The 27,250-nt window shown below is 50.1% G+C and overlaps 1 protein-coding gene and 1 long non-coding RNA gene across 2 annotated transcripts in view; one reads left to right on the top strand and one right to left on the bottom strand.

Annotated features, from left to right (window-relative positions):
* The window catches only part of Nrg2 (neuregulin 2), a 186,682-nt gene that overhangs the window by 30,097 nt on the left and 129,335 nt on the right, over positions 1 to 27,250 (bottom strand). Inside the window, exons 3-4 of the mRNA XM_033765593.1 lie at positions 10,238 to 10,409; positions 3,853 to 3,971 (exon numbers count right to left, since the gene is read on the bottom strand). Of these exons, the coding sequence (XP_033621484.1) occupies positions 3,853 to 3,971; positions 10,238 to 10,409 (291 nt within the window). The remainder of the gene's footprint in view (positions 1 to 3,852; positions 3,972 to 10,237; positions 10,410 to 27,250) is intronic.
* Positions 12,344 to 14,830, top strand: LOC117287256. Its single transcript, XR_004518495.1, has 3 exons — positions 12,344 to 12,397; positions 13,476 to 13,659; positions 14,088 to 14,830. It is a non-coding gene; the product is annotated as an uncharacterized LOC117287256 (long non-coding RNA).

Raw genomic sequence — 27,250 nt, 5'->3', positions numbered from 1 at the left:
CTCCCTCTCCCTTTTTTTTTTTTTTTTTTTTTTTTTGAGGCAGAGTCTCACTGTGTGGCCTAGGCTGGCCTCAAACTCTCTGCGATCCTCCTCCCTCAGCCTCTCAAGTACTGGGATTGTTGTTGTGCACCACAATACCTGGCTAACACTCCCTTCTTGCCTGTGTGGCAGCCCCTTCCCTTTGGTGCAGTCATCTGTCCTTCCTCTTTAGCTGTTACGAAAGACATAGCTGGCTTTAGCTTTTTGCCTAGAGCTGTGAGCAGAGTCATGCTGAATGTGTGAGTGAAAGTGTGCCTGTGAATGTGTTCAAACAGCTAGCCATTTAAAGCCCCCAGCTAGGGGATGGCCCAGAGGCCTCTCCAGGGCTTGCATAGTCCTGTGATAGCCCAGGTCAAACCTGTCCACCCTCTGGGTAGGCCTGATAACCTGGACTGGTAAGTCACCTCAGGGCATTCCTGAGTTCCCATTCACCTGGGACAAGGTAGCTCAGAAATGAGTTGGGCCAATCTGACTGTTTTGTTACAAACTTTCTATAGACTCCTGCTCCTTCTCCCGCAGCTCAGGAAGATAGGAAGCCTCTTGGGGGCCTGCAGAGGTGTGGCTGCAAGGAGGGCCTGCTCTGATCCGAGGAAGGAGCGCGGGCTCTGCCTGAAAGGGACAGCAGCCTTTCAGAAGCAGGAATTATGCCCTTGAGCAGGCTGTGGCTCCCTGACACCCCACTCCTCTAGTCCTAGTTTCCCTGGGGCCTGGGAGGGTCATGCCAACCCACCTTGGGATGAGTCAGAGGGGGCAGGCACAGTTGCCCGCTGCCTGCTTTCCACCCCCTCCCCAGGGTGTGGTTGCTGCAGGTCTGTGTTCTGTGGATAAACAAGGAGCCCAGGTATCTCTGCATGGGAAAGTTTGCTGGTCCCCTGCAGTGGCCCTGTTCACCTCCCCACATCGAGGTGGATGGTACAGAACAGCAAAAGAGTTGTGTATTCTGTGTGTGTGCATGTGCATAAGCATGTGTATGTTGGTTAGGTACACAGGATGTCAGCCTCAACATCAAACTCAGAATCTCAGAATTTTAGAGGGAAAAGGCTCAAAGATCAACTGCAGAAGGGGAAAACCAAAGACTAGGGAGGTGGAGTCATCTGCTCAGGGCTGCTTGGTGCAGAGCTGGGATGAGATCAGATCTCTGAACTCTTGCCACTGCCCTCCTTTGATGCCTTCCTGCCAGGCCACAGGCAAGGAACTCTGTGGGCAGCTGGGATTCCACATTTGCCCTTAGTGCCTAGCCCAAAGGCCCCACTGTCTGGTTTCCAAACTGATAACAGCATGGCCTGCTGCAAGCTGATGGAGCCGGGCATTGGGTGGGATTGCAGCCCATCTGGGGCCTCCCAAGCTCGCTGGCCACAGGAACCAGGCTCTGGACAGCAGAGAGGGCACAGCTGTGGGTTTCTTTCCCTTTTTTTCTGTGAACAGCAGTTCTTGAGGGAATGTTTCTCCGTGCAGTTCTGGAGGCTCATTGCTCTCGGCGCTCTGCCTCTCTGTGGCCCCTCTGCACACACCCACAGGCTCGGCACCGCAGAGGTAGTGCCAAGAGGGCATGTGGCCTCAGCAGGGAAAATCAGAATCCATCCCTGTGACTGTATGTGTGGACACACAGATGAGGTGGTGGGCTCCTCTTCCTACTCCCATGCTCCCAGTATGAGAGAAGCTATTTCATAGTAGGACAGATTGAGGCCAACACACAGTAGGAGAAAGTGTTCTGACTCAACCTCTCTTTTCTTAGACTCTCATGTTTGGGGCCAGTTTGACCTCTAGATTTCCCAGTGTCATAAGCCAATAAATAAATTCATTAGGGTAGGTTTAAGATGGGTTCTTGTTGTTCTAACCAAGAAAATCTTAACTGAAAACAGAAAACCCTAAATCTAAGGTGGATCTGAGACTGTCTGCCTACTACGATGGACAGGTGCTAGACCCCAGGCACAGCCCACTTTCCCAGGCCTAGGACAGGTTGAGAGAAGTGGGAATCCAGGTATCCACATTGCTACCATGCCTAGGTCAGGACATGGAAGAGACAGTAAAGGCTTTGGAGCAGGTTATATGTTCCTTAGTAGAACATCTACCAGTACCTACTGTAAGCCAGGCACTGATGTCAGAATGGTAACCTGGTTAGATGAACCCTGCAGAGCTCCAAAGCTAAGTTTGTCAATGATTTTTACACTGAATAGCTCTATCGTTAATGAGCCGATTTTGGGCTAAATATTTAACCTCTTTGAGTTACCCATAATGTATAAGATACATCCTGGGCCTGAGTTAAGGTTCATGAGATTATGCACAGCCTGGCTCAATACAGAGTACCTATCATGGAAACTTGCAGGAGACAGGCATCACCCCTCGTCTCTCCCCTCCTGTGGCTAACCTCTGCTATAGAGGAAGGTCAGCAACAATACGAGAGTTGGGAGTGATCAAGAGATGACACCAGGCCAGTTGTGTCAAGAACAGGCCCGCGACTTGAACTGGGAGTGACACTGCAGTGGGCTGGAGTGGTCAAGGAGGGAGGCTTCCTGGAGAGATGGCACAGGAGAAGGAATAAGGATGGGATATAAGGAGAGTGACGGTGGATTGGGCCAGAACGGTGAGAATGAAGTCCTTGTCCTGTGGCTTCATGGGGTGGGGATGTGATTGGATGAGTTCACCTCACAAGGCCAATGCTCTGAAGCTGGTGAGTGGGGAGAAACATGAACAGGGTTGCTCTTCAGGTGGGGCTGGAATGGAAGGTATAGGAGTGAGAAGGTTCCAGAGAGGAGACTGACCGGGGAAGGGGCACTCAGATTTCTGAGACATAGTGGCAAAGGAGAACAAGGAGCCCAAGAAGCTGGGAGAACAGGGGTATTCCTTACAGGTACAAGACAAACAGGGTCTGGGCTAGCTTTTCCTCTGAGGATCATGGGACAGGAGATATTTAAGATATCTTTTAGACAATGCTGTGTTTGTGGAGTATTGGAAGGCTGTCTAATGAAAATATATGCCGGTGATCAGATATAGGATTAGATTTTGTGACAGGGGCGGGACTGAAAAGTGGACCCAACAGACAGGTAACTAAGTGGTACACTCAGTCTGGGTGCTGGGAGGACAGTAATTTGTAGGGTTTGGACTATTGGGGTTACAGTGGAGGGGCACTGCCTGAGGACTGGTAGCTTTGGCAGAGAGAAGTGATTCTGTCAAGGGAAGAATTAGGGCCCGAGAGAGGAGCCTAGTAGAAAGGTAGCCCCCTGATCTGAAGCTGGAGCCACCACTGTAGCGAAAGGAAGCCAAGGTTTTCTGCGAGGTCCCCATCTTTGCAGGTCTTCAGGGAGACAGCATGGCCCATGGGGAGGATCTGCTATCCCTGAACAGAGGCTGCTCTGAGGGGTCCCAGGCAGCCAAGCCTCCAGCCCCACAGCCCTGTGGAGATGACTGGCTGCCTCAGGTGCCCAACTGAGCAGCCGGCAACAGGCAGGCAGCTTGCACCGCCCCGGTCCTGCCTCTCCCCCAGCCCCGCTCCTGGCAGCCCAACATCCCATAATTGCCTTCTAAAAATATCCTTCTCTCCACCCCCATCTCTTGATTTCAAAATATTTAGTTTTCAGGGTATTTAAAATGAGAGCTGGCGGCTCTTCCAGGCCCAGATAATAAAGCTAAACATTTATGCTTCGACTGCATTTCTCTGAATCTACTGAGATCTCGGACTTGATATGGCAGCAGCAGGAGGGAGGGGAGTTGAGTGCAAGACAGATCATGTATGGCTCTCCCCAGGGCTGGGGGACAACTGGCCCAACCTGCCAAACCCCTCCAGGACCCTTCCCCGCCTTGAGGGCCACCTACCGCTGTTGACATGGAGCCGGCCACGGACAGTGTCCTTCCCCAGGATGTTCTCGGCCTCACAGACGTACTCCCCAGCGTCCTCCACCTTCACCTTGTTGAACTGAAGTCGTGAGTTCTTTCTGGTTAGAGAGGGGGAAGGGGGGTACAAGCATGAGCTATGGCCACCATTGCTCCCCCATGATCACCCAGTGGTCACCTTTCCCCACAGTGCCACAATGGCTGTGCAGGTTGGGTGGGAAGTAGGTCATTCAGGCCTGCCTTTTCTGGGGTCCAGGAGGAATGTTGAACCCCAGAGTTGGAGAGAGACCTGGGCCCTCAGGACAACACAGGGTGAGGCCAATGGTTGCATACTTTTATACATCTAGGAATTCTTGTATCAGTTCCTAGGGCTAGGCTTTCTTTGTATCACTTTTCTTGGGGGAGGAAAGCCAAGCTCCTTAGGAATTCACATGGCCATGTCCCTCACTTCCAATGGCCTCAGCCTTCTTTAGAAGTGGCAGCTTGTCACTGTGGATATGTAGGGTCTATTCCCAACACTATGGTTTGAATGTTCCCCAAAGATCACTGATCCCTAGTGCAATGGTGTTGGAAGTGGGGCCTAATGGGAGGTGTCAGGCATGGATGAATGGGTTTGCTGTAAGAATGAGTTTGGCTCCACTATTCATTCTCTTTCACTGTGTGATGCCTTCTCTCATGTTACAGTGCAGCAAGAAGGCCCTCACCAGATGCAGGCCCTTGTTGTAGACTCTGAAACTGAGCCTAATACACTTTCCATGTTTACCAGTTGCCTAGTCTATAGTACTCTGTTATAGCAGCATGCCTAGGTACCTGGGAGAGTCACAGTTCTGATAGGGTTAGGTGGCAACTTGCCCTAGATCCCAGCCTTAACTTGTTGCTTTCTTCTTCCTTCTGGCAGACCGGTCACTAAGGGAGTACTGTGTGGACTTCTGTGTACTGAAAGCTTGCCTACCTCAGGGAACAAAAAGATCCTGGACTTGGTCCTCAGGGCTCCATTCTTTATAGATAGAAAAACTGAGTACTAGAGGGTTTCCTGACTTGCCTAAGAACACCCAGCAAGGCAACATCGAGACTAGGAGTCACAGCTAGTGAGGATGTGTGCTATCTCTGGGCATCTGAGGCTGGGGCTAGCTCTCTCTTCATCCAGTCCCTGCGTGCTGAGGATTGTGGGGTCAGGCCGAGCAGATTTCCTTGGCCCTGTAACTCCATGGTACCCAGGGCTGGTTCTCCTCCTCTTTTTGAAGTCTTGGTCTAAACTTTCCTTTCTTCTCAGAGCATTCCTGCTCCTACCCCAGGGTGCATGGGCTCTGCAACTCTTACTCCTCCTGCCCTAGTGCTCTCTGGGGACAAGCAAGAACCCACAACCTCAGCCTGTCCCCCAGAGTTAAGCAAGAAGTAGCATGAAAGTGTCTTATGTGGTGTAAACACTCACCCCTTTATTTTTTGGTGGTACTGGGGCTTGAACCCAGGATCATACATGGGCTAGCTAAGTGTTCTGCCAAGGAACCACATCCCCAGCCCTAACCTCCATCCTCATTAGGGGATAAATTTAAAAACCAGATTCTCAGAATGTGTGTGGTGGATCAGAGGGGTTGTGAAACACAGAATAGGGTGTAGGAGCACTGTCACTGCCCTGAGCCCAGGGATAGAAAATGGAGCTGTAATGCTGTTGGGGTAGGGAGGACAGGGGAGTTGGGCAGAGAGGCTGGGCCAGGGTTGAGGTGATTCAAATGGGCCCATAATCCCTACCCTGGCCTATGCTTCTGGGACTTCTCCTGTGGGCTTGGCTTTTGCCTCTGGAGGTGGGTCTCTTCCCTGACATCCTTGCCCCAAGACCTCCAAATAAAGGTGCTGCCACATTCTTAATAGATCCCAATTGTGATTTCCTTATAAGGGTGACAGCTGCTTAACTATACGCTGCCTATCCTGGCATAAGCTGGTCTTGGTCTCCTGGCCTGGTGCCTGCACACTACCCTCTTCTGTCCATTAAAGTTTGGTGCCTCATCAAGTGGAGCCCTGGAGGCTCCTCTGACTAAGACTGTATCTCTTCCCTGCTACAGCCTAATTAGATGCCATAAAGCACAGCTTCCCCAGGACAAAGCTCCTCTCCCTTCCCTACACACTGAATGAGTAGGGCAGGGGATCATGTGAAGGTCACAGGGTTGATGTCTAGGGGACTCAGAGCCAGACCCTCCCTGTCACCCATAGCTGTGTTCATGGGAGCTTCGGGACAAGGTGCAGAGAGGGACTTCTGGGGTATTTGCAAGGGGAAGCCGGACCTTGGAGGAAGGGCTCCCTTGTATGTATGAACTAGCTGTGCCAAGGAAGCCGGGGCTCCATGACAGCCTCTCCCATTGGAGGAAAAAGGAAGGGCCACAGGGACCCCCAGGTTTGCTAGCTGCGGGTGGCTACTTTGCTAGGGCTTCATGGATCCCAGGGGACGTGGGCTCAGAAAAGGAACGGCTCAGGGGTAGTGCTGATGAGGGGGGCAACACGGAGTTGCTGGGCCCACTGCTTTCTGTCCTCACTCCTGGTTCCAGCTAGAATCCCTAAGGACTGGGCTCTCTCCCATCTTCCTGGCAGGTGGGAGATGCTGTCTCCAGTCCCCCATCAGTGTGCTGACCCAGGTCTATCCCTCAGTGTGCCTGATCCCGCCCTCGCCAGCCAGTTCTCTGCTGGCAGGGACAGATCTGGGCGGCCTCACATTTTCCTCTGCACCTCCCTCCCCTGCCTGCGGGGCGAGTTCCAGCCTGCCCCTCATAAATAAGGGCACATGCAGTTCTGCAGGGGAGGGCCCCATGCCCAAGGATTGTGGGGCAGTTTTCTCCTGGCACAGGAAGGCCTGGTGAGACTCCACATTTGGTGGGCACAGAGACAGACGGCACCAGCTGGGGAGAGTGTCTCTACAGGCCAGCAGAGATGCCAAGACTAAGTGCAGCCTGGGCAGGCGGAGCATGAGGAAGGCTGTGGAGACAGCTGCAGGGCAGGCAGAGAGGACAGAGAAGTTTGCCAGAAAGGAGACTCCTTCCCCTGCCCCTGGCCTCTGTGCCAGGTGAGATGTGTAAAGTAAGTGTGGAGTGGTAGTGTTTTGGGGTGGCAGCTTCTCAGAGTCACCCTGAGGAGACCTTGGTCACAGAGAATCAGAAGTTTCCCACCATGGCTTAGGCTTCCACTACAGGGGAGCAGGCATGCGGCACACAGGCAGGGCCTTGACATGTAGGGGCCAGGAGCATGATTTAGATTTGGGTCCACCATACCCGGGACAAGTCTTGACCAGGCCTGGGTCTGGACAGGGTCACCCGTTTGTCAGATGTGAGGCTTAACCAGAAGTGACTTGTTCAGAGGCTTACACAATGCAAAGGGCATCCTGTCCAGCTCAGAGGGACCCTGCACCCAGGAGAGGAGGGCCAGTCTTGTGAGAATCTCCCAGTTCAACACTTCCTGGGCCTACAGGGGAGAGGGGAGTGTAAGGGAGTGCTAGCCTTTGAGGCTTTCTCAGTTAGAAGGAATAACATCCCTCAACAATCCAAAGAAGCCATGTCTAAGGCACTATCGGAGGACACAAGTACTGCCTGGAGTGCTTGGGCAGATGTCCCCAAAACATGATATTTAAAGAAGTGGACCTTGGAGAACTTTGCCAGAGACAGGGGAGATACAAGGGCCCAAGTCCAGAGTCATGAAAGCAAGGACTCTGCTGGATGTGCAGCAGGGTCGAGGAACAACAGGGCAGTTACATGCAAGCCAGGAAGAGTCGGAAGAGCCCCAAGATTGTGCCCAGTGTAATGCAGACTCTTTATACCTGCCAAGTAATGACACTGCATATGTTTCCTTGTTAGAAAGATCAAGCCCTGTATGCACTCACAGAGCCTGGCACATAGATGACAGTTAATAATATAGTATCAGATACAGCAATGAATTAACAGAGGGCCCATGGCCCAGAAATGTGGAGAGTGGTCAAGAGTAGGGCAGTGGAGGGAAGAGCCAGAGGCAGAGAGGTCAGGTGAGCAACATGCAGGGTGGAGAGAAGGGCATCTCTTGCCTGAGAGGTGGTGTCTGACTGAGGGATGGTGAGGGGGCAGGAGCTAGGTAACAGGAGGCTACAGTGCAGCTGAGAGGGCCATGGGAGGAGTAACTAGGGCAGGCAGAGAAGCTGGCAGGGGTGTTCTGAGTCAGAAATGCCTGTGGGGTCTTAGGGTGGTGTCTGACAAAAAAACCATCAAGCCTGGAGATAGAGCCTCTTGTCTTAGATGTATACAGGCACAGGGGAGGATAAAATCACCCACAGCTGGAGAGAAAGAGAGGCAGGAAGCCCAAAGCAGGGAAAGGCCAGCAGCGATAGTGTCTGAGAGAGAGACTGGACACAAGAGGGCTGGGGAAGCTCTCAAGGTCAAGAGAACAGGTGGCTCACACCAACCTCTGCTTAGAGGCCTGGAGACCCACCGCCAGGGAGTTGAGAGGTTGCTGGGGTTCTCCAGAGCCACAGCCATGGCAAGGCTGGGGACGCACTGAAAAGGCAGATTTGGGCAGGGCAGTGTGGGTGGAGGACAAGGGAGTGTGGGGCCAGCAGGAGACAAACCCTGCAGGGTAAGGCAGGGAAGGCAGGAGATAAGGTAACAGCTGGAGCGGGGAAAGGAAACAGCGGGGTTAGCACTTCAGAAGTGAAATGACAGGAGTGAGTGTGCTGGAGGGACGAGGGCTGAAGTTACCTGAGGAAGGAGGGAGTTGGTAGTGCCAGGGCTCTGGGGGTGGTGTGCGCGCGCGCGCGTGCATTCGGGCATGTGTAGGGGAATGCAGGGCACGTGTGGGATGGATATGGATAAGTGGGGGATGTGCTCAGGAGCACTGTGGAGGGCGAGAGTGAGCACTCTTCCCTGACTTCTTGGTTGACCATCTAGACAGAGGATGGAGGGAGGCGAGGAGAGGCAGCCCCTCTCCCAGGTCCAGCTCCAAGAAGCCTGTCCACCCTTCTCCCTGGCGGGGCCCAGTCTTCACAGGGTGGAAGAAAGGGGCAGGTGGCTTCAGGTGGCTGGGTGGGTGCCCTACATTTCTTGTCAACATGGTAGAGCTGGGGACGCACAGGAATGTCCCCCACCTCCACTCTCCACTAGCCACTAAGATGTTTTTCTCTCTTCTCCTCTTCTCTTCTATGGCACTGGAGATTGAATTCAGGGTCTTTGCATTGTGCTCTATTTCCAGTCTTTAATTTTTTTTTTTTAAATTTTGAGACAGGATCCCATTAAATCATTAATTTGCCTAAGCTGAGGTCCACCTTGAAATCCTCTTTCCTCAACTTCCAGACCTTAGTAAAATTGCTTTCTGTTTCTATCTGAGCCACTTTCTGGGGTGAAGAGTTCTATCTTTGTCCCCACTCTTGGAAAGAAAGGCAGATACGAGGGTCAGACGATGTTCCTTGACCCCCACATCCTCTTTCATGGGTTCCTGACAGGTGGGTCCAGAGACAGGGCTTGTGCAGCAGGCCACACAGCAAGCCAGGTATGGCTGGAGTTGGGGTTTTCTTTTCATTGCTTTCTGGTATGGGTGGGCAGGACATTCTCTAAAATTATCTTCATTTGCATTTTGTGGGGTGAGATGAAGAGGAACATGACAACCTGGAAGGGAGTGACTGCAAGCTACTCTGGGGTGGAGGTGGAAAAGGCCAGGGTGTCCGTCAGTCAGAAGGGAGTATGCACCCAGTCCCCAGGGCAGACAGAGCATGCTGAGGCAGAACATCTATTTAGTCAGCAGTGAGAGATGGGGGGCTGCTCTTGGACTTCAGGATTCCCTGGTGCCCGAATGTCCTGACCAATCCAAGATGGATGACAGGCCACCTTCCACAGCATGGAGACTTGGGAAGCTTCTGAGTCATCCTTTAGAGCGCTGAGTCAAGAGTAAGGCAATTCTCATGCCGGGGGAAACCGTTGGAGGTACAGATTCTTAGCTCTAATGCTCATCAAAACCCATTTTCTCTTCCCCCTTAGCACACTGTCTGACAAGTGGCAGCTTACTAGGCTGAGAAAACATCCCATTATCCTGTGTGAACTCTGTGCTTTCTGTAGGGTCTTTCACCCAACAATTTCCAGATTCAGGGGCTTTCAGACACTGCTTGGTCTTTTGCAAAGAAGTTTCAGGGACAAACAAGGACTTCCCCTGGTAAAATTGAATCGACAATCAAGCTTACTCCAATCATCCCGAGATGTTAACTGCTTAATTCTTATCTTCAGTCTGCCTTTCAAGATGGGTGGGGTGGCTAGGAAGGGGAGAAAGCAGCAGGGCTGGGACTCGATCCACACTGCCTCTGGGCTCAGAGCCCTTGGTTCTCAGAAGGGAGGGCAGCTGTGGGATTGAGGTTATGGTGGACTCTGCTCACCTGCTGTTGCCATACTTGATGCGAATATCTCGGCTGCGGTTGAGCTCCTTGCCATCCTTGAACCAACGGTAGGAGGGCTGGGGGTTCCCGGCTGCTGCCTCACACTTCAGTGACTGCTTCTCCCCCACCTGTCCTGTCTGGCTTTTCATTTTCTTCAGCTTGGGCCTGGTGGCTGTGGGAACAAGGCAAACAGGTGAGTGTGGTGGTGGTGGTGAGGGCAGCACCAAGCATGAACACAAAGGGCCAGGACTGGAGAGGGAGGGTGAGGCTAGAAGCCACCTCTCCTGATATCATTTCTTAGTTCACCTCAACCAACACTTACGGAACCTACAGTGAGACAAATGTGCTGCTACTGACAGAGTGTCCCAGAGGGCATGGAGAGCTTTGCGTTAGCTTATAAAGCCTTCACCATAACTCCATAAGTCCAGTGCCATGTTTAAACCCGTTTAAAGGTAATGAAACTTGGGCTGGGGATTAAGTTCAGTGGTTCTGCTGCTTGCTTCACAAGTACAAGGTTCTGAGTTTGTACTTGTGTACCTGGCACCAAAAAAAAAAAAAAAAAAAAAAGAAAAGAATAAAAAGAAACCGAGGCTCAGAAGACTTCCTCAGGGAGGGTGATGATGGAACAGGTTCAAATCCAGATCATAACCCCAGTACTCATGATCTACCTCCTGTCCCAAACCTCAAGTGTGTGCTGGACCCAGAGGACACAGGCAGACCAAGATGATGGGCTTGACTAGTATTCCTGCAAAGTCCAGCCTAGTAGGGGAGGTGTAACCTGGCACTGCTGTCGTAGCGTAGCGCATGGAGACCTGGGCACAGTGGAACTGAGAAGCCACCCTAGCCCTGGGGACGTGGCTCACTCAGCTAAAGGCTAAAGGACTGGTCTAGAAGAAGAGGGGGAAGCGAGAGAGTCAGAAGCAGTGCTGAGGCTTGGGCAGTCACATGTGGTCTGGGGGCTGGGCTGACAAGTGTGTGAGGTACTAGTGTGGCTGTGAGGGGCCACAAGGCCCGAGTTGTGCTTTTGGTTGCAGGCCTGGTCATTGATGCAAAGCTGAGAGCTTCCCCCATTTTTCTTAAACACTATTCTGTTTTCATGCTTCATCCCCTTGCTCCTTTCCCTACCACCTAAAAAAAAGAAGGAAAAAATCCCCTGCTCTCAGGAAGGTGGGGTAAGCCAGTGCAGGTACATAATGACTTCCATCGGTACAGCACTGTACACTAGGATAGAGGGGATATGGGTACACAGGACACGTGACACTTTCAATGAGCTCTTTGAGACAAGTATCACAGTGACTCTGATGTGAGGTTGAGACTCAGAGGTTCAGAAACTTGACAGAGCCATAGGCAGCCAAAGGGCTGGGAACAAAGCTCAGAGCTTGGATTTGCAATGTTTCAGGCTGGTAGCAGGATGTTGTCTGCTTTTGCAGCCTTGTCTCTTTTTGAGAGTTGGAGACCCTGATTCAACTCCTTCCCGTAGCAGAAGGGAGGGTCGCTGGGGGCTGACTTGGGCTGTCTAGAACACTGATCTTGGCTCAGGTAGCTCAGAGCTCTGACAGCGGCCAGAGCTGGCTCTGGAGAGGATCTGGCTAGAGATAAGGGTCCCCACCTTGGACTCAGTTCTGACTCACTGCTTGTAAGGGGTCGAGTGTGAGGTGCAGGGAAGAAAAGGAACACAGGAAAAAACCCTCAAACAATGTGCTGCAAGGGCTTACGCAACATTTTTTGTTACATTTTAGAAAAATTTTGTTCTTTTTAGAAAAATAAAAAATACAGATGGGTGAAAAGAAGTAAACAAAATCATCTATTATCTCAGTACTCAGAAATAATATCCCCCACACATCGTTTTTTTTTTTTTTTTTTTTTTTATCCGGCATTGAACTAAGGACCTTGTGCTTGTAAGGCAGATGGGATGTCACTGACCTAAATCCCTGGCTCTAATACCATTTTTTTTTTTTTTGTATCAGGCATTGAACTAAGGACCTTGTGCTTGTAAGGCAGATGGGATGTCACTGACCTAAATCCCTGGCTCTAATACCATTTTTTTTTTTTTTGTACCAGGGATCGAACTCGGGACCTTGCTCTTGTGAGGCAGGCAGCAGCACCACTGAGCTAAATCCCCCGTCCCCCAATACCATCTTTAAACCAAACGGGATCAGGGTCAGTAGCATGTTTTTCTTATTTAATGAAACAATGCACTTTCATTTTGGTAGTAAATGTTAATAATAGCATTTCCTAAACTGAAGTCTGTAAGACACAAGTATCTGAAGAGGTAAAATGGATATTACTTGAGATAAGGTTTCCCTTAGGAAAGAAATTGGCTTGGGAAATATGTAGGTATGCACAGTATCTTCATTAACTTTAATATGATTCTCTAAGTAAGGGCTTTGAAACTCTGAAATATTTGGTAGCATTTCAAGAAAATAAGTGGAACATATTCTATAACATAATAGGTCTATATTTTTATAGATATATTCTTTGGGGTTTTGGTGGAACTGAGGATTGAACCCAAGGCCTTCACACTGAGCTACATCTCCAATCCTTTTTCATTTTTAAACTTTTGAGGCAGGCTCTTGGTAAACTGCTAAATTTCCCATGCTGGGCTCAAATTTGCGATCCTCCTGCCTCAGCCTCACAGAAATCTGGAATTATGGGTGTGTGCCACCACACCTGGCTTATACATACATGTTTTAATAGACAATATATTCACATGATTCAACATTTAAGAAGTGGGAAAGGTTATATGAGTATATAGAACAAACGAATATCCCCTCTAATTTTTTTTGGGGGGGTAGTGCTGGGGATGGAACCCAGGGTTTCGAGCCTGCTAGGCAAATGCTGTACCACTGAATTCATCCCTCTCTCTCACTTCTGATCGTGGCCTTTCCAGGTGATCAGTTTTATCAGTTCTTTTGACATGCATTCAAAGATCTATGCATATTAAAAAAGCCACAACCCTGGCATTTCCACACATATTTTTCATGGAATCATTTTTCATCCTTATGCAATAGTCTTGCCTGGGTGCACCATAATTTATGTAACAGATTACTATTGTGAAGCATTCAGCGCATCACCTGCCTGCCCATCATAAATGCCCCCAGACATCCTTGTGGCTTTTGTCTGTGAATGCAAGGTTTTCACTTCTATGAGAGCAGTGACTGTGTTTGAATCCAAGCTTTGCAGCTTGTTAGCTTTGTGTCCCTCATGGCACTGACTTCCTTCTTTTGTACTTTTGTAGTTCCTCACCTGTGAGATACAGGTGCTAAATGGTAGCTCCGATGATGGCTGTGAGGATGATATGAGACCATGCGTGCAGAGAGCCTGGCACACAGAGAGTATGTGACAAAGGTTAGCTGCTCTTATTATTATCCACGGTCCTCTCCTAGGGCGCTCTTCCTCAAAGTGGAACTGCTGTGTCAAAGGTAAGCAAGCTTCCTCAGCTTTGGCACCAGCCAACTGCCCTCTGGAAAGGTTGCACTAATTTGCACACCCCTGTAAATGATAGTGCCTGTTGTCCACACCCTCACCCTCACTAGGCGTTATCATGTCTCCAATCTCTGCCAATTAGCTAGGCAGAAGATAACACCTCTCTGTTGTTGCAATTTGCATTTATTTCCTAACTGATCAGACTGAACCTTCCTTCTAAGCATTTTACTCATTGCGTTTCTTCCTTTGGAACTGCCTGTTCATGTCTATAGTCTGTTTTTCTATTGAGTGCTCATCTTTTTTATTGGTTTGTAAGAGCTCTTTAGAAATATTAAGGTTATTAACCTTTTGCTACTATGTTTTTTCTTCACTTACCTAATTTCACATTTTGAAATGCTATTTCTTCCTCTCTTCTCACCCAAAGGTTTTATGCGCATGGATCTACTATTTGTTAGACTTTTGAGAATGTCATTATTCTAAGCATGATCCGAGTCCTGCCTCAGCGTCCTTCCTTGACACGAGTTGGGTACAAGACCACGCACTGTGCAGTTGATGGCCACTGCTTAACGCGTGGTGGTGGACTGGGGATGTAACACATAGAGACAGAGTACAGACATGACCCTCATTCTGGGTCTCAAGAAACTGGGGGCTCCAAAGTCATCCCCGTCCCCAGCGTGAACACAGGATTGCATTTCAGATCCCAAGGAGCCCACTTCATTGAGTAAAGACTCCTTGGGACTCTAGAGCTGCTCCTCATGGTCCACTCACTTCAGAACAACCCGTATAGTCACTTGTTTTCAATCATTCATTCATTCATTCATTCAGCTCCTTTTCAATGAACGAATAATTGAATTGAATGCACTCCACTTAGTATATGCCAGGCACTGTTCTGAGCGCTGAGTGTAGAGGAGTTAACAAGACAGACAAGCATCCTTCTCTTAGGGAGCCTGACTTTCTGTGAGGAGCACAGACAATCAGCAAGTAATCATCAGGAAAGATGAGGCAGTGATAATCAGCCGGATAAAGGCCCTAGGTGGGCATTAGCTTGGAGAATTCATGGGCCTAAGAGATGCCTACCTGTCTGCAAGAGAGTGAAAGATGGAGGTGGCTTGAGGAGAGCTTACAGAAGCAGGCAGAACTTAGGAGACATAGAGCTGTTTGATCCAAAACAAGAAGTCAGATTTGCTCATCTACTTTTTTTTTTTAAACTTTTTATGTGTCTACTAGAAAATTTTAAGTTACATATGTGTATGGTATTTTATTTATACTGGACAGTGCTGGTCTAAAGAATGACAAAATAAAGATAAATATGCCATATTCTTTACAAATCATGCCATATTCTTTACAGAAAGTGTTATGGCTCTTACTGGTTCTTCATAAGAATCACCTGAAAGCTAGGGCCAGTCAAACTTTGTAGGCTGCATTTTTTCCCCCATCAGGGAAGTTCCTTGGTGGGAGGCAGTTGTAGCAGCTCAGGTGGCAGGAAAGAGAAGAATGCATACCAGATGGTCCTTGGGACAATGGCCAAGGGACCTCTGCACCCTCTCTCCTAAATCCAGAGCCCTGTCAGGTATTCCCTGGCAAGGACTGAGGTGACCATGAGAAGACGGGCTTGGATTTGTGCTGTAGGTGTGACAGAAAGGCATTAGAGGTTTACATACTGGGCAATGACCTGATCTTACTATCTGCATTTTAAGCTCTTTCTTACCCAAGCCACCATTTCTTCTTTGTGTGTGTCTTCCAGTCATTAGATCCAGTAACCCTGGGGTTACCAGGGATAAGGTGCAGAGTCTGTTCACAGAGTAGAACTTAGACACCTGGAGACAGCTCTTGTGGACCTCAGTCATGACTGGGCTAGTTCTAGCCCCAGCCTGGATACCCTCTCTGAGCTGGGTGCAGTGTGGTCTGTGCCTCTTTTACAGCCCAGGGCCCAGAATGTCCATGTTAGGGAGGGAGTATGGAGATCTCATACTGGGTCCCAAGAATGTTTTCAAGCAAGGGAGATGAATGGGCCTTCTGGGATGGACGAGATCTGTCAGGGCAAAGCGCCCAAGTCGCAAAATGGGCAGTCCCTCATCCTGCATCTGTCAACATGTATTTACCAAGTGTCCACCATGCACTAGGTCCTGCGCTTTGTCCCAGAGAGAAATGGAGTAACTACCCCACCCTCCAAGTTAAGCTTGTCCCTCTCTGTCATTGTTTTGTTACATAAGAAATATATTTTAGCTGTAGGAAACTTGTACGAGGAGAAAGAAGAAAATTTAAATCAATTACCATCGAAGAGAAAACCACTGTTCACATTTTCAAACATCTGGAAAACAGTTCTCTATAAAATGCTTTAGATCCTACTTGTTTGTTCAATCAACACATTATATAAGCATTTTTGCATATTTACAAATATAGCTGTAAATCATTTTAATGGCTGCCTAATATTCCACTGTTCAAATGAATTTGTTATGTTGTCTCCAGCATTCTGTTAATATGAACAAGACTCTAATAAACTTCTCTGTCGATACAACTGTGTGGCCAAAGGGAGTGCTGCAGTCCTGAAGTTTTGTGCGTATTTCCCCAAGCAAAGAGGAGACTCTCTAAGATCCAGCAAACAGGAGAGTGGACAGATGAGAGATATAAGGTAAAAGCAAGCAGAAGGTTGGTGTGCACAAGAAGTGGGAGGGAGATGCCCAAGCCCCGGCCTGATGACCATCCCCAACATCTGACTCCCTGAAGCTGCCCCTGGAGGGGCAGCCGGAAGTTGATGGCTAGGTGGGCCCTTGGATATTGGGCAGCAGTCCCTCCAGGCCCCTCCGCTGAGCTCCCATACTCTTTGGGTTGTGGGCAGACCCAGAGGTCACTTTGTCCAGCTCCTTTCTTCTTGGAGCAATGTTAACTAAGCAGCAGGACCAGGCTTTCTGATGGTGATATGGAAGTGTGGGGAGATTGTCTCTGGCAGCTTTGTAAGGACAAAAGGGAGGTCTCTCGAAGTCTGCACAGAAAGATTTTTCTCGATGACAGGCTCCATAAAACTTTGGCACATATCCTACATTGTTATAAGTTGGGCCATCAGGTATCTTGGTGTCTTCTGCTTCCAGTCACCTGTTGCCAATCCAGGGCATCTGGCCTGTCTCTGTTTGACAGGTAATCCCAGGGAAAGCACTGCGTTCGAGATAGCAACACAGAACAATAACCAGTGCAGCGCCTTCCCCACATCCCAGCCCGGAGGCCAGGAGGTGCTGCTGTGCCAGTGGCTTGACCTCATTCCTCTCAGCAGTGGGCGGGGGCGGGGGCGGGTGGGTGCTGAGACTGAAGAGATCTGAGAGCAAGACAGACGCCCAGGAGCCCAGGACGTGGCCAGGCAACCTGTCTCGGAAAAACCTGGCTCTGCCTTGCCCCTAGCAACCAGAGGCAGGGAGGCAGCAGAACTAGCTGCAGCAGCAGCACCAGCCCCAGTAGTAGCAGTAGTAGCAGCAGCAGGCTCTTAAAAAGGTTAATGATCCTCACCTCATGAGTAAGACTGAGCAGTCTCCTTTGCAGGGCAATACCTGGAGACAATGTGGCCAGCCTGCCTGGCATCAAAGTCTCTCATTGTCCTGCTGCTGGCAGGCTGCTGGCTGGCCCCCTCCCCACCCCTCTCCCACCTATAAAGTGATTGCAACCTATTGGAGGTTAATTACAGACTCCAAGTTCAAATGAGGAAGAAAGAAAGAAAGAAAAAAACTAAACTAAACTAAACTAAAAACACAGCTGGTTTAAGTGGGTATGGAGGGCCTGCTCCGTGAAATGGGTAGCTGGGTATCCTCCCGGTGGCCTGAAGAGGACCACCTCATGTGTGGAGGACAGGCCTTGGAAAGAAATGCTTGCCTAGCTGGGCTTTGGCTTTCTCTGGGTTACATGTCTTTGGCCAAGCAGCCCAGCCTGGCTCCTGGGCTTGTTTTGCCCTCCTCTTAAAGTCAACTGACAAATATTCACATGCAATAGGCCCTGTGATGTGCTGGGCACCTACCAGACACTAGGGGTATGGGGCTGAACAAGACAACATGGTCCCTGCCTTCTGGTTGGGTTATCCCTTCTGTTGAGAGATGCCACCAAGCTGGAAGTAGTCTCAGTGACAGTCACTTTCCTAGACCAGTGAGAGCCAGCCCTGGTGTTGTCACTTCAGTTACAAGGTAAAGAGGGTCCAGAATTGCTGGGGATGACACTTAAAGGAGGGCAGGCAGAGAAAAGGGGGGAGGAGGAGGAAGAGGAGGAGGAGGAGGAGGAGGAGAAAGAGAAGGAGGAGACAAAATTTGGTAGCATCAAGACCAACTGAAATGTTCCTGCTTTCTTAAAGCTTTATCTGGCCAACCAGAGCATTGCCCACTGACACCCAACCCTACATTTGGGGGCATAGCATGCCCAGCTTGACTGCCATGGCTAACACCATGCTTATCCCCAGACCTCTGCTAAGAGCCTCCTTGGGGTTCTCCAGGCTAGGGGTAGAGATGCCCAATTCGGAAGTCAGCAGGTCCATACTGCAGGGCCCCACCTCAGCTCAGAACTGAGCTACAGGTACATAAGCAGCAGAGATGGGGAGGGGGAGAGGCACCTGTGTAGGGACATTGCATGGTTCTCCAGGAAGCAGCACAATAAACAGAGGGAAAGGGTGGGAGATGAAGACATGGCAATCAGGTTTTGGTCCCAGTCTCAGGTTTTCATCTGTCTGCCCCTAGGCAGTTTGGCCTCCTGCAGCCTCAGGTGACTCTGCTTATTTCAGGGGGAAATGGAGTTATAGCAGGTTATCTATGGAGGCATAGGAACTTTTCTTCAGTTCCTGGGGCAGAGGTCAGGGGCAAAGCAGAGAGGACAGTTCTGGAGAGCCATTACCATTTGCACAAACCCTGGTTAATGTCTCTACTGGGGAAGACTGGGCTCTAGGTCAAAGACTTGGGCTGTGGCACAGCACAAGCTGGTATGGATATGGACATCTGTAGGTGAGCTAGGCCACCTGCTTCTTGCTTGGGAACTCAGAACTGAGGAGGGGTCCCAGAGGCCCTGTCCTCTGTGGAGTGGGTTTGTGCCTCCTGCCTCTTTATCTGGCTGGGGAAAGTTGTTTCTGAGGTCTAGGGTTTGGGGAAAGTAGTGAACACCTTGACCATCTAAGTAGAAAAGATTGGCTTCTCAACTGGACTACATGTGGAACTGATGGTCTTGGGGCCTCTTTCTGAAAGGTTTGCCAAGCTCATTCGTAAGGTGAAGCAGCACTGCTGTATTGAAACAAATAGACATATGATGGAGTAGATGTGGATTTTTAAGATTAAAAAAAAAGATGGCTTCAAAGCAATGTTGGGCTTCTAGGAAAGGTCTTAGGCTGCTGCAGGCCAGTGGCAGTCCTGACTCACCTGTCTCTGTCCCTCCAATTCCTACAAGCACTGAGAGCCCTGGGAAGCTGCTCTGGCGGTGTAGGGGCCTGAAAGTCTATCCCTGGACCGGGCTAGTGAAGTTGAGGGGCCTAGAAAGAACTCACCCTAGAACAAATGCTTCTTTCCCTGGTACTGAGTCCCTAGCTTGGATGTGTCAGGTAGAGATCCAGTTTCTCCATCTCCTCTCCCAAGACTGTTCTTGTCCTCTTTCAGTCACTTTGGCACCTGTGACAATCCCTGTGTCTCTTGACTTTCTCACAGGTTAAGTCCATTCACCTTCCATTAAGCTCCTTGCCCCCCTAACTCTCCATCATCTGCCAGGACCACATGCCAGCAGGTAAGCCTGGTAGGTTTGCCTCTATTGCTTCACCACCATTCAACAACCTTCCTGGGCTCCCTGATGTCTGTAGAAGAAAGGTGGCCACCTCCTTCCTTGTCTGGCAGTCAGGGTCCTCAGGGGATGTTTGATGGGCCAGTCAATAGGTCCTTTTCCTATGACTTCCATTCATTAATCACATATTCCTAAAAAAACCAAGTGCCTGGTTGCTCCCTAAATTCATACATTCTGTCCTGCCCCCATCCCGTGTGCTCCCCTCAAATCCCATTTCCCACACAGAAAGTAGGATGGAGAGGCCAAGTCATCCAGGCTGGAGGTCACACAGGTTTCTGTGTATCACTAGGCAGGTTACTTAACATCTCTGAGCCTTTATTCCTTTGTGAAACAGGGTCAATCCTATAACCTAAAATTGTGGTAAGAATTAGATGGGGGTAGTGTATGCTAAGAGCTTAGCACAGTGCCTGGAACAGAGATAGCTTAATAAATGGCAGCTCCTCTTAATCTAAATCCCTCAAGAGCTCTTAAAATACTGTTCCTTCTCTAATCCACCCAGACAGAAGCAGTCTCTGCACCAAACAGACTCACTGTGCCTTTCATCTGCTCTTTCTGGGGCTTCTTACTTGGGAGCAAGCCAGACTCTTTTCCTTCTAGACTGTGGGGAGCTAGGGGATAGGATATGTTGGGGCATTACTACACTCTCAGTATCTGGCCAAAGTAGGTGCTCACTGATCACAAGTTGAAAAATGAACCAGTAATGGAAGACTGGACTGTGACTGATGGGCACCTAGAGCAGTCCAGATGGAGGTGGCTGTAAGCACTCAGAGGAGGGCAGGGTTCTCCGACAGCTCATCTTAGAGCCCTTTCCCACCCAGAACTCTTCCCCCACTCATCCCTCAGTCCAAACAAGCCTGCACCTCACAAGAGCAGATCTGATAACAAAATTGGGGGCTTTACGCATATTTCTGTGTGGCCTACCACTGCCCACCACTCAGGGGCTCCAACCAGGCAGGAAGCCTAGACAGAGCAGTCTCCTTCTGACCCCCATCAGCTAGGGAAAGTCCTCGCTTGGTCCTTCGCTCACATATGGGCTCACACTCAAGGCTCTCCTTGTGGAGAGTTTGGCTGAGCAGGGCTATGCTCCCGTGGTGGGATGGGGCCTACAGTGGCTGCACTGCATGTTGCGATGCACAGAAGGTACACTCACCCTCCCTTCCACTCTGGGGACCAGAAGGGGAAGCAAAACCTATGTTGGACCTGAAGGATGAGCAGGACTTGTCCAAGAGATGGAAGAAATTGTGTTAGGCAAAGGGAAGAGCAGGTTCATAGGAGCAAGACTGGAAGGAGATCACAGTGCACTCTAGAACAGGGAAATTTCATCAAGGCACCGCACAGTGTAGAGTTGAGGCAGCTAGGGAAGGAAGGTACCTTGGGGAGCTGTTACCTTCATTCTTTCCCTGGAGCTGCCAAGCCTTTGGCTTTGTTGGCAGGAGACTTTCTTGTCTGGGCCTCAATTTCTCTATCTACAGTGAAGGCAGTCAACTATAAGCTCAGATCCAGCCTCAGCTGGCTGCACCAGAATTCATAGACCTGTGGCCAGACCCAAACCTCCAAAGACCTTGCAAAGCATTTCCAGCTGGGAAGCAATCCTGAGGTCCAGCCCACAGCCTCCCGTACCTGTCCACCACCATTTACTCTTCCTGACTGCTCAGTTGCTTGACTACAGGGGTTCTTGACTGAACCCTCCTCTGATGTAGAACCTTCCTTTTACACACTGCATGTAGCTCTGACCAGGTCGTCATCCTGCTCAGACCTGTTAGCCCTCTTGGTTCAGAAAAGGCCACACTCTGTAGTCTGACATGCAGATTACCATACGGCCTGCGTGGTCCAGGATTCCACTTTATTTCCTAGGTCCCTGGGGTTTCCAGCCTGTATACTCTGCTCCAGTGGTTGCTTCCATCTGAGTGCTCAGCCCTTTTGCCTTTTTCCCTAAGTCAGTCTTAACCTCATGTCTTCCTCCCCAGGGCCTCCTCAGGCTCCTTGGGTGGGAGACAGTCTCTCCTTCCAACCATTCTGTATCACCTCTTACTGGGTTCAGCCTTGAAACTGGAATGAGACCTACCTAGATCTGTCTTGTCCCACAAGGTGGCAAGTCCATTCCCCAGTGACATGATCTCAGCATGCAGCCAACCCAAAGCATGGAGTATCTTGATAGAGCCAGGAGCTGGGAAAGTAGTGCAGCTGAGAGGCCCCTTATGGGGACCTGCTGGGGTGAAGGGGGACTTACCCAGCCAGTGGTTCTCAAACTGGGGAGTGTGCTAATATATCATTGACCCTGTCCCCACAGTTTGATTCAATAGGTCAGGAGTGTGTGTATGTGTGTGGGGGGTGTCAAAGATCTGCATTTCTAACAAGTTCCCAGTTTATATTTTTCTTTTTCTTTTATTATTATTATTATTATTAGGTACCAGGGCTTGAACTCTGGACCTTGCGCTTGTGAGGCAGGCAGCAGCATCACTGAGCTAAATCTTCAGCCCCCCCCAGTTTATATTTTTAAATCAAGTTCCCACTAACATAAAAAAAGTTTTCTTTTGTGCAAGGGACTCCATAGGACCACATAAATACCTCATATAGGACTAGATCTGGCTGGACTCCCTAGATACCCAGCTTGGTTTCTGGCCAGGGCGTTCGCTCATAATAGCTTCCATCTTCCCAGGAGCTCCTGGCAGTTGGTGGAGCCCCAGGGCCTCAGGGCTTCCCTCCTGTGTCAGGACCAGTGGTTCCTGTTCATACCTGGCTGCCACAGTCATGGAAAGCTCTTGGCAAGGGCAGAGACTTGACCTGCTCACCCTGTATCCTCTGTATCTCATCTGCACCTACTCAAGAACCCTGGAAGAAAGTACCAGACTAGCTGATATGATGGGGGAAGGCCTGCTCCAATAAGTAGATCAACAGGGGTCCTCTGCCTCTTGCTGGTTTGTCTTGAGGGGCATGGAGTGTGGAAGAGCCTGGAGGCAGATGGATGTGCCTGGCTGAGGCAAGGCAGAGGGCAGACCTCAGCTCAAGATTCCATCCTGTCATTGGTTCATGGCTGATTTGGCATGTCATGAACTTTCCCTATCTCAGTTTCCCCATCTGTAAAGTAGGGATGATGAAACAATACCTAGATTCTATGGAATCAGTATTGATGCACAGAAAGTGCTCATTAACTGACAACCTCCTCTCCTCCAAGTTGGGCATGGCCATGATGCCACTTCTGCAAGGCCTGTTTAGAGCCTGGTGAATTTCTAGTCACCATCCAGGCTCAGGTCAGAGGTCACCTCCTGTGTGAAGTCCTTTCTAGTCCTTCTCAGGAGAATAAATCATTCCTCTCCCCGCCACACACTGTACATTTACTTCTGGCCTTATATTCCATTCAAATCATAGGCAATTGTGTAAGGATTGGTCTTTCTGAGCTCCGTGAGGGCAGGGGCTGTGGTTATTCACATAGTAGAAGCTCAACTGTTTGCAGAATTGGATACACAAAAGTGAGCAAAAGCATGTGCAGTCTGTGTAGTTCGCATGCAGCTAAGGGTCTGGAAGGCTGGATGAATGAAGGGCTTGGCTGGAGGAAGGCTGGTAAGGTAGGCTTGCCTCCCTCTACATGATGAAAGGTGTGCTACCAGCTCAGAAGTGGTGGGACAATATGATGAGGACATGGTTCCTGTGGGGCCTGGTCTCAGGTTTTGTCAGCACTGAACAATAAAAAGCCCTTGTTTCAGGTATCCATTGTTCCTCAGGCCAGCCTGATGACCAGAGAGCAGAAGAGGGCTGGAGGAGTGAGTAGGCCAGGGTAGCTGTAGTAGCAGCTAACTGTGAGGTCAGGGTGAGGGCCTGCCTGTGTTGGGTCAGCACCTTTTCCTCCACACGCTCCATGCTCTGCCACTGCCCTTGGGTTGGGGCTACCTTGACCTGGCTCTGAAGCTCCTAGTACCCGGGGCAGAGGGCAGTAAGAGGAATCACTCTGGGTTCACAGGACTTTGGTTCCTACCAAGATGCTGCTCCTTCCTCCGGCAGTTCACACTACCCACATAGACCAGAGGGCCTCGGTCTCTGCCTGGGGGAAAGAAGGGCCCAGCCATATTCTCTCTCTCTCTCTCTGTCTCTCTCTCTCTCTCTCTCTCTCTTTTTTTGGTATCGGGGATTGAACTCAGGTCCTCACGCTTGCCAGGCAGGCGGTGGAACCACTGAGCTAAATCCCCGGCCCTAGCCATATTCTTTTAAGTCAAGTTGTCTCTTCTGTTTGCAACCTGAAGCCCACAGTCCAATTTGACTTCTATCCCAGACTTACTGGCCACCCAATTCTCCCATCCCAGGTGACTCACTGCCCTTCAACAGCTCCATTGCTGTGCCAATCTGGAAAGACTAGAGCTCTCTGTGCCCTCTTCACCCCTGCCAAATGCTTGGAACCTGGGCTGAGGACTGATGAGTCCTGGTCTGTAAACTCTTTGAGTTCTCAGGATGAAAGACTGTTGGGAAGTACAAAGTCACTCCCTGCCTGTTGTTATTATTCTTTGTGAACCTCAAGGTGCCAGGGAGCTAGAGCAGTGTGTGAGACAAAGGCTGCACACCAGAGTGGCAGGAGAACTGTTCCAGGTGCCAGGCCCATGGGGTCAGCCAGGGGCCAAGGCAAGTGGGGGAGTCTACCAACCTCCACGTGCAGCTCAGACACATGCACATGAGCACACTGCACCTCTCATCTGGACCCAGGCAGATTAATGATGGGATTTTGTTTTAGAAGTCTGGACATTCGTTTTAGTACAGTCAGGAGATAGGAAAGATGGGAAGGAATGATCTTGTGAGGGTTTTTTTGTGTGCTCAGGGAATTCAAATGAGATGTATCCAGAGTGCTCAGCTACTGATGCTCGTTCACATTCATGCTCCAGGACATCCTGGTAAAGACCATGACCTGCCCTATGTCCTTCACTGGCTTCAGCAGAGGGACATTTGCATCAAACCCTGAATGATCCCTAAAGGGTCATGAGAATTTGGTTCCAGAGTCAGTCTTTAAAACAACACAGCATAGGCCAGGTCTGTCACATGCCTGTAATCCCAGATTTTTAGGAGGCTGAGGCAGGGGGATCACAAGTTTGGGCCAGTGAGACTCTGTCTCAAAGTAAAAATTTAAAAAGGCCCAGAACTGTAGCTTAGTGTCAGACGGCTTACTAAGCACGCATACGGTCTTGGGTTCAATCCTTAGTATTGCAAATAACATAAACAAAAAATACAGTGCAAGACTATCATTTTTTAGGGAGGCCAGATCTCCCTGACCCCAATGTCACAGCTCTTTCCTGCTGAGGGCTCTCAGTGACATAGGGCCTGGGGAATGAGGCTCTGCCCTTACTGGGTAGAAGTGAGAGCTGGGAGCAGAACACATTTCCAGAGGTCAGGAGAGAGGGAGGCACTGCCCCAAGTAACAGGGAGGCACTGCCCCAAGTAACACAGAGGCACTGGTAAGTATGGCCCCCAGCTGGTTGGCTTCTAGCTGTGCCATTTAGACTTATAACCCCCTCCTCCAATACTGCTGCCAAGGCTATGCCTGTGGGATAAGGGGAGATGGAGGTGGGGAGAACAACCCCATGTAGGGATATCAGACGTCAGCCCCACAAATTCTCCATGAGTCATGGAGCAGAGCTCACACTTGCAGCTCTGCCCCACCCAGTCTTGCACCAAGCAGGAGAAAAGCCCATTTCCCTACGGTGAGTGCCTAGGTATGTGGGTGGGGGGAGGGTGCCCCTCCTGCTGTTTACTAAGCAGGAACTGGGGTGCTGCTGAATGTGATAAAGGAGAACCAAGAGATTAATGTCCCCTTCTCTGCCCCTCCCACTTTTCAAATTCCCTCCCTACATCTAAGCTGATGTCTATAGTTCACAGTTTTTCCACAAAAGTGGCTCCGTTCTGGCTAAGACTCCCTCAGCGATGGCCACTCTAAGAATGCATTAAGAAGATCCTGGAAACCTCAGGTTGGCTGCAGGGGATTGGAAGGGGAGGCTTCCAGCTCTGCAGTTCACTGTTATCTTAATTACCCATCCTGTTGGGTTTGAATCAGACCCCTCTACTTACATACCAGGGATTTAAGACTGCTGGTTCCCGTTGCCATGATACTTTCTCCTGATATCTTGTTCTGGAGCATGACTCTTCCCTATGCCTTCCCCATTCTAAAGAATTCCAAGTCTCCAAAATTCCTCTAATCCAGGTCTGTTTGCTCTCTGTTCACCAGACAACTCCCTGAAAGAAGGCATTTCAAAGAGCTGATGGCCCCTGGGAAGCAGGGAACAAGAAGAGGTCGTAGTGGGGGTGCAGTGGGTAAGAGTGTAATGAGATATTAAGGAGAGCTTTCTCACAGGGGAGAAGAAGCTGGAACAGATAACCGAGAGGCCTACGGAATCTCCCCTCTAACCCACTCCCCACACTGTGCCAACGAGTAGCCTTCTCTTGGCGGCAGGCATGCTTGTTTCCTTTGCACTAGCGATCCTTGCTTTCTGAAGCCCATCAAGTGGCTTGCTACCAGCTGGGTTCCTGCATCTTTGACACTTGATTTAGCCAGCCTTCCAAGGTGCCCAAGATAGGATGTGAATGTCGGGGGAGAGAGCAGGGGACAGTAAGAGGGGTGGCTTATGAGCCAAATCCATGAACTGTGGATCCTGGAAAGAGGCACCTTTGCATTCCCTTGGGTCGGATTCCCACAATGCAGGAATTCACATTGCACTCAGAGCTGACCAACAGTCCTCAGGAAGGACACCTAGACACACTTGCCCAGTGGGAACAGCTGAAGAGGCAGCTTGGCTTTCAGGTTTCCACAGTGGCTTCTCTTCATCAGGATGAAGACAGCATTGGATTCCTAGGATCATACCAATAAACAAACCAGAGCCTGACTACATACCCCTCAATCTCTGCCACTATCCAGAAATTAGGGATGGGAAAAGGACTTGGCTATACTGTCAAGGAGAGACTGCAACTGCCCAACTTCCAGACAACTACTCTTTGGAAGCCATTTTTAAAAAAAATGTAGTTGAGGCAGAAACTCTGGGAGTGAATAGAAATTCAGCAAGATGAGTGTGGTTGTCCAGGTAATGCTAACTTGCAGCCCAAAGTCTTACCTCTGGAAAGTACTGTGACTTTAACCCCAGTAAGCCTGTGTTACTCCCTCTGTAAAACGGAGACAGGAGCACCTGCTGCCAAGATTGTTATGGGGATTAAATGAAGTTGAAGCATCTGAACATGCTTTGTACTAGCCTGCTGACTAGTACAAAGCAGACGTTAATAAAATGCTCGCCTGCAGAAGAAAAAAACAAGTGAGAATCCAGGGCTTTCCCAACTGGGCCTCTAGGCAAGCTTGGTTCTACAGAGAGGAGGTGCATGCCCCAAAGCCCGTTGCTGGGAAACCTAAGGCCAGCACACTCTTTCTCCCAGCAGCGGCCCAAGGTGGGCACGGATTGGAGACTCAGCTCTCGGCTCTGCTCACTCAGACAGGGGCAGAATTCCTGGGCCCAATGGACTCACTCCTGAAGATCAGAGGAGGACAACTGCCGCATGCCTGGCCCACTTCTGAGGAAAATATAGGTCAGCACCCCACTCCCTGGGGTTCGTGAGCCGAGCTGGGCATCCCCTCCGAATCTCCTGAGGTAGCAGGCACTGCTGCCCAAGGTCCAATTGCCAAGCAGAACGGATGGAGGTGTGGCTCAGGGTGGAGGCAACTAGAGCACACCTAGCTCGGCGGCCTCGCAGAAGGGAAGGCAGTGACAGCTCCCTGAGTGCTCCGCGGCCGGCCAGGCCCCGCGTCCTCCCGTGCCCGCGCTCGCTCCCTGCAGCTCCCCT

The sequence above is a fragment of the Fukomys damarensis genome, unplaced genomic scaffold, assembly GCF_012274545.1.
Source record: "Fukomys damarensis isolate Sample0158 unplaced genomic scaffold, DMR_v1.0_HiC HiC_scaffold_3, whole genome shotgun sequence".
Taxonomy (NCBI): domain Eukaryota; kingdom Metazoa; phylum Chordata; class Mammalia; order Rodentia; family Bathyergidae; genus Fukomys; species Fukomys damarensis.
Note: the sequence above shows the minus strand (reverse complement) of the source record. Positions and strands in the feature narration are given on the sequence as shown.